The 6,304-nt window shown below is 35.1% G+C and overlaps 1 protein-coding gene across 1 annotated transcript; it reads right to left on the reverse strand.

Moving 5' to 3' along the window:
• Window positions 1–1,716: 1,716 nt before the first annotated feature.
• On the reverse strand, window positions 1,717–3,954 carry LOC128243960 (iroquois-class homeodomain protein irx-5-like). The gene is made up of 5 exons (XM_052961982.1): window positions 3,901–3,954; window positions 3,466–3,603; window positions 3,084–3,175; window positions 2,676–2,923; window positions 1,717–2,333 (listed from the first exon to the last, which is right to left on the reverse strand). The coding sequence occupies exons 1-5, from the start codon at window positions 3,952–3,954 to the stop codon at window positions 1,717–1,719; spliced, it is 1,149 nt and encodes a 382-aa protein (XP_052817942.1).
• Window positions 3,955–6,304: the final 2,350 nt, after the last annotated feature.

A 6,304-nucleotide genomic window follows, 5' to 3' on the forward strand; every position in this document is an offset into this window, starting at 1 on the left:
GCTGAGCTGGACGTTTTCCCAAATGTCGGTAAATGTCAATCCGAACGTCGAAAGGTAAAGCCAGGCCAACTGTTGTCCACCTTCGTTTCCCTTACAGTAGCGTATAATTGACGTCATTTACGGTGGAACGTTAGTCGTTAATATCGTTAGTTTTACGTTTGCCTCAGCTCCATGTCGGCTGTAACATGAGGAACTGAACTATATTCTTGATTTGTGGAGGAACAAGATATTTGCTTTGGGAATATAGTATATTTTAATGTGCTATCAAAACATTTCGATTGATGATTAATACACGCAATAATCGAATGTTTGCATTATTAATTCTTTAACTAGGTGGTTTATGTTTTTATCAAGGAATGCAAATACTGTAGCTTAATAAAGCAGACTTAATTCGTTATATGTATTTACATCACATTATGAGTTAACTAGTGTATGTTAACACCTCAACTTCCATTACTTCAATGTACGGCCGTTACGAATATTTAAGGAATGAATTGCGGTATTGATGTAATTATCGGGGTATGAACGCAATTGAGCTGGTCAAAGTGTGTGGAACCGAAGGATATGACATTATTATGACATCAATCCCGCAATTCATTAATTATATTTACAACAATAGTTCAGTGTTTTATTCAAGAATTGTTAGAAGCTGCTTCTTTTGATTTAAGAAAGCGTTTCAGTAATCCTTTTTTACCCATTCTGGCAATAGAACGACCTGACTTTAACCGAAAACATAACGTTTTCGGTTCAAGTTAGGTCGTTCTATTGCCACTATAACGCGGGGAAAAATCAACCACTTGAAATCACTTTTAAACGTGAAATTAAATTAAAACACTGCGTATCATAAACGCATGCTATATCATAAATTAACACTTTCTAAAAAGTTGATTTATCTTTTAACAAAAACAAGATCAACAATTTTCATGTATATAGTTATGCGATAAATTGCGCTCTGAACATATCCGAAGATGTTGCGTTCATCGGATGATAACCGCAACACATTCATTTAAGGAATGGAGGCTGAGGTGTAAATATTTTCCGATGAACGCTACATCATCGGATATGTTCGGATCGAGAATCATCGCGTATAAATAAAATTTATATAAAAAGCGTTCTATTGTTTTGTATTGTATCAGCAGTCCACAAACTTTTTTTAAACAACGTGTTAAAAAGTTCTTATTTATGATGTGTTTACTGTATTATTGCCTTTAGTGTTTCAATTTCTTCGTAGCAATAAACTGTGTAAACCGGTTGTGTCGTTCTATTTACAGCATGGGTTAGACATACTTACTGTAAGGTTTTGTAAGTTTTTTTTATTCTTATTATTTAAAATGGAATGAAGTTTTGTATTAACGCTAATTTTGGAAATAAATAGTGAGCTATGAACTTGGTGTAAATATAAGTCAAGCAGTAAGTGATTGATGTCATTATCAGGGATACGAACGCAGTTGGGCTCCACAACCAGCTCAATATACCCCGATAATGACATCAATCACGCAGTTTATTCCTTATGTATAACACTGAGGAGTCGTTTCATTCTATAACATTTATTATTTAATTCGGCATTTCATAATAAATCAAATATGTAAGGAATATAAATGCAAGTTTCAATAAATTATAGTCTTATGCTATGTATATGATAAGAAAGAAATCTTATTATGCATAACATGCAAAGATATGTACCGTCAATGGCGATAAACATAACTTTGATTTTATTTACAAATACTGTACTGTATCCGAGGTCTGAACAGTGTTGTTTGTCACGTGATCTATCATGTGACCACTGCCGTATAACATGTTCATGTAAGATCCGAAGTAGTCTGTTGCCCCATTGGATGGGTAACCCTGATTGTTGTAAACTGAGTAAGTATTTGCATAATCGTGTGTGGCCCCTGTCGAGTAAGATTGGTGAGTTTCTACTGTTTTATTTGCGGTGTTCACAATCTCTGAGATAGACCAGATTTTAGGTTTTTGAGACTCGCTGATACTTGTTGTTGGAGGTGCAAGTCTTTCTGATGTCAGAACAGTTACGGGTCCGGTTTTGTACTGAAGTGACGTCATCATTTCAGTCATCGGTGGAAGTCGGTCAGTGTTTGACACAGTTTGACGATCGGGCAAGCTTTTGGGTGAACTAGATGGGTCGAGTGAGAAATCTGGGCGCAAATCTGGGTAAACGAGTCGCTGTACGCATTTCTTGACGGGGCGGCTTGCGACAATAACATCATCGGTGTCAGATTGGTCCAGTTCTCGTGAAGTGTCGGAATCTCGCGAGATGTCGGCCTCGCTGCTGGTCTGAGAGAGGCGGCTGGAAAGACTTCCGCTTCGGGATCGAACTTTGTCTGGAAAGAACAAGAGAGATATTTACTTCATGTATATTTGAAGAGGAGTGCGGTAAGTACTATACCAGAGTATTAATTAATTTATACCAATCGTTGAATAAATACATTATGATAGCTGAAGACTGTTTTTAAAAAGTTCTAAAGAATGCGCTTTGTAAGTTGACTTACGTTCTGAAATTGTCATGAATACTTCATAATTATTTCTAACTAATCGCTATTACAGTCGTGTTTCATACATTGTGGCCAATATTGAAGTTTCAGGATTGTTTGCAAATAAAAAGTAAATGTATTTTTAATGCCAGAAATAACAAAAAAAACAGAACATAGAACACATACCATCATCACTCTCTTTATTCTCTTCCTCATCCTCACTGCTGATGCCTTTCTTCATGCGCCTGCGAGCGTTCGCGAACCACGTGGACACCTGAGTCAAGGTCATCCGCGTTGCTATAGCGAGCATGACCTTTTCACCTTTGGTTGGATACGGGTTCTTCCGGTGCTGACTTAGCCAGGCTTTAAGTGGCCCAGTGGTCTCACGGGTGGCGTTCTTACGACGAACGGAGCTCATGTCGAAACCTGGATACCTGTAACGAATACAATGATTAATAGAAGATATATACTGTATGCATTATTTTAAGTTCGACCAAAACATGTTTGTATGTATTTGTGACTGTTTGTATGCATTACTTCGTATAGCTTACTCGTGATTAAAACCTTTTAAATATTACATGTGTTTGAACTTACAGTGAACTATATGGGTGCGGATTCATCATGGAGTCCACAAAGTAGTGTTGTCCGAGGGAGCTCGCAGACTTCAAACCGCCACTGGACATTGCCTGGAAATATGGAAATACAGTCGAAATATTAACAATGGTGTAAACAATGGTGTTATAATGCCTTATGCTGGAGTTGTTCTGACTTTTCTTTGGATCAAATAATAATATTGTCGACAGCAGTAAAAGGCAGCTGCACTTCGGTCGGACGTATTGTTGTAGATGCTTGTTTTTGTATAGGAAAGTGCATCTATTTGTTTCAAAAATTTCCAGCTATTTATCAAAATAATGCAATACTTTACAGGTAAACTATATATATATAGCTTAAATACGGCTTTGAATAAGGAACTTACGGGGTACGAGTTTGCACCGTTGTCTACGGCTCTCTGACCGGGATACATCTGGGCCGCTGTGTACGCGGCTTCCGGTAGACTTGGCACACGTGACATGTAGGACTGGGTTGCAGGCGGTAATCCGGAACCCATCGGCAGCTAAAAAAGGTTAATATTATTTTATGATCAAGTTGAAAGAGACATAAGCAGTGAGTCCCTTATCGATAATTTGAATCAATATGTTATAGAAACCTGTTACATTACAAATATGTGTCAAATTAATGGTTTTTGCATAGATATTCCTGTTTTTTTTTTTGATTTTATTCTTCAAACAAAAATCGGTTATAAATTAAATAACTTCTTAAAATTTGACAACATATAAACTTTTTCTTCCTAAAGTGTACAAGTTTTTTTTATAAATCCAATTACAGATATATAATGGTTGATATGACTTACTTGTCCGCCTGCGGACACTGCATGCGATAAGGCAGTCATGTAAGACATCGTCATTTTGTGGTTGTAATTCAAAATATACACCGTAATGATTTCTTTACTACGTAACACAAACTATTGTATAATATTTATATAATATCCAATTTATAATGTAAGAGCAAAATCCTTCTACTACTATGTCTACTTTCTGAACTAATGTGAATTATGATCAATGTTGAAAACTGAATCAGTATTTAAACCATACTGTCTCATCAAGTTCAGCGATGAACAGCAACATATCTCATTGGACGATTTTAAACGAAGATAAATTTGTTAATTTCAATTACTTAATTTTCATCGATAATGTCAAAAGAGTGTCACGTGTGCTAAAAAATTGTTTCTGATTGGTTTGGGTGATACCCGATAACCTCATTTTCGCACCTCATTTAAAAATTGCAGCCGCGCAAAATGGCCCTTAATACTGGCACATGCCTTATCTCAGAGATCAGCAATAAGCGTGTACCTTACCTGTCCCCAAAAAACCCTAAAGGGCTAACCGGATGTATGTACACGGGTGATTAATGTGATATATCTTCTGTTTTCTAGTTTGACAACTTTATTTGCAATCAAGATTGTCGATTTTGTTGTATATCAGTACTTTGAAATAATCGTATCGATTCGATATCATTGTGGGTTTTTCAATTTGATCTTGTATTGCAGGATATTTGAATAATTTACGGGTATGATATGATATGAGAAATTCCAAACGCTGAGATAGGTTCATCTCAGGGAACGCAAAATCTTCCGATATGTTCGGATCGCGAATCAATGCGTATTAATATCACCAGCGTACTATTGTTTGTATTGTGTCAGCAGTAGACGATTTTTATTATACAACATGTTGAAATGTTTTGTTTTATTTATGTAATAGTTGGATGACATTAATTGAAATCATAATGATTAAAGATGCACTCTTAATCCCAAATAAGATTAACTACAATTAATAATATTGTTTTAATATTCCTAAAAGGATGAATTAATGTCAAAAACAATGGTTCTTATGAAGGATACCGAGTTTAATTAGAAAGAAATGAGCATAAAACACGGTATTTCTACATAATGAGACTATAGTTGACCACAGTAAATCTTTTAGCATTGATTTTGTTGTGAACGACATTATAAGTAATATTGACGCTGATATAGATGGTACTTTTACGGCAAATGAAATTAAGATATTTCTGTTACTATTTGCAGATGATGCGGTGTTATTCGCTCAAACACCAGAAGCATAACAGTCTATGTCAAATTATCTAGAACGATACTGCAATGACTGGGGATTAAGAATAAATACTAGCAAAACAAAAGTCATGATATTTGAAAACGGACGTCACACAAGCTTCGAATTCTTACTCTGTAATACTATACTAGACGTTGTAAAATCTTTCAAATATTTGGGCATCTACTTCTTTAAAAATGGCAATTGGTTTCGAACGCAAAAAACGACTAGCGCAGCACGCTTCATACGCACTCCATAACTTGTTTATCGTCTTCAACCAAGTTGAATTACATTCAATTTATAAATGTAAATTATTCGACAGTCTTGTTTCACCAATTATTAATTATAGTGCAGAGGTATGGGGAAATCACGAAGCTAAGAATATAGAATTAATTCACTGTTAATTCATCCGAAAAATTCTAAACGTCAAAAAGTCTACCATTCTAGATGGATTATACGGTGAAACTGGGCGCTTCCCGGTGATAATAGCTAGGCGGCTAATAATGATAAAATATTGGATTAAACTAATTCAAACAAATAATGCGTTATTAATGAATGCATATACATTTCTCAAAACTGACGCTGACAACAATATCATATATGGAGGCAAAAATTGGGCTTATCAAAAAAAACAATATTAAACCAAATAGGAATGTCAAACATCTGGCAAAATCAATACACAACTGAGATCAACTTTGAATTAATTAAGCATCGCATCGTAGATATATATAAGCAAACCTGGTATGCAAACATTAACAACTCGAGTAGACTATCATCATACGCAAGGTTTAAGCATGACTTTCAGTTTGAAAAATATCTAAATTGTGTTAATGAAAATAAATATAGAATAGCTAAAGCAAAAATTAGATTTTCGTCACACGACATAGCCATTGAAACTGGAAGGTATATAAACAAAATACGATCGGAACCTAAATGCTTAAACTGTAACATGAATGTCGTAGAAAGTGAATATCACTTCTTACTCGTATGTCTTAACTACAGAGACCTTCGACAGCAATACCTAAAACCTTATTACAACTCGTGGCCGAATCTTAATAAATTTGATAATCTTATGTCCACAACACCTCTATATCAACAACATAGCGAAATTTTTCTCTCACCTCAGATAAGTATATCCATTAATTTAACCAT

Source organism: Mya arenaria, chromosome 8 (assembly GCF_026914265.1).
Source record: "Mya arenaria isolate MELC-2E11 chromosome 8, ASM2691426v1".
Classification (NCBI taxonomy): domain Eukaryota; kingdom Metazoa; phylum Mollusca; class Bivalvia; order Myida; family Myidae; genus Mya; species Mya arenaria.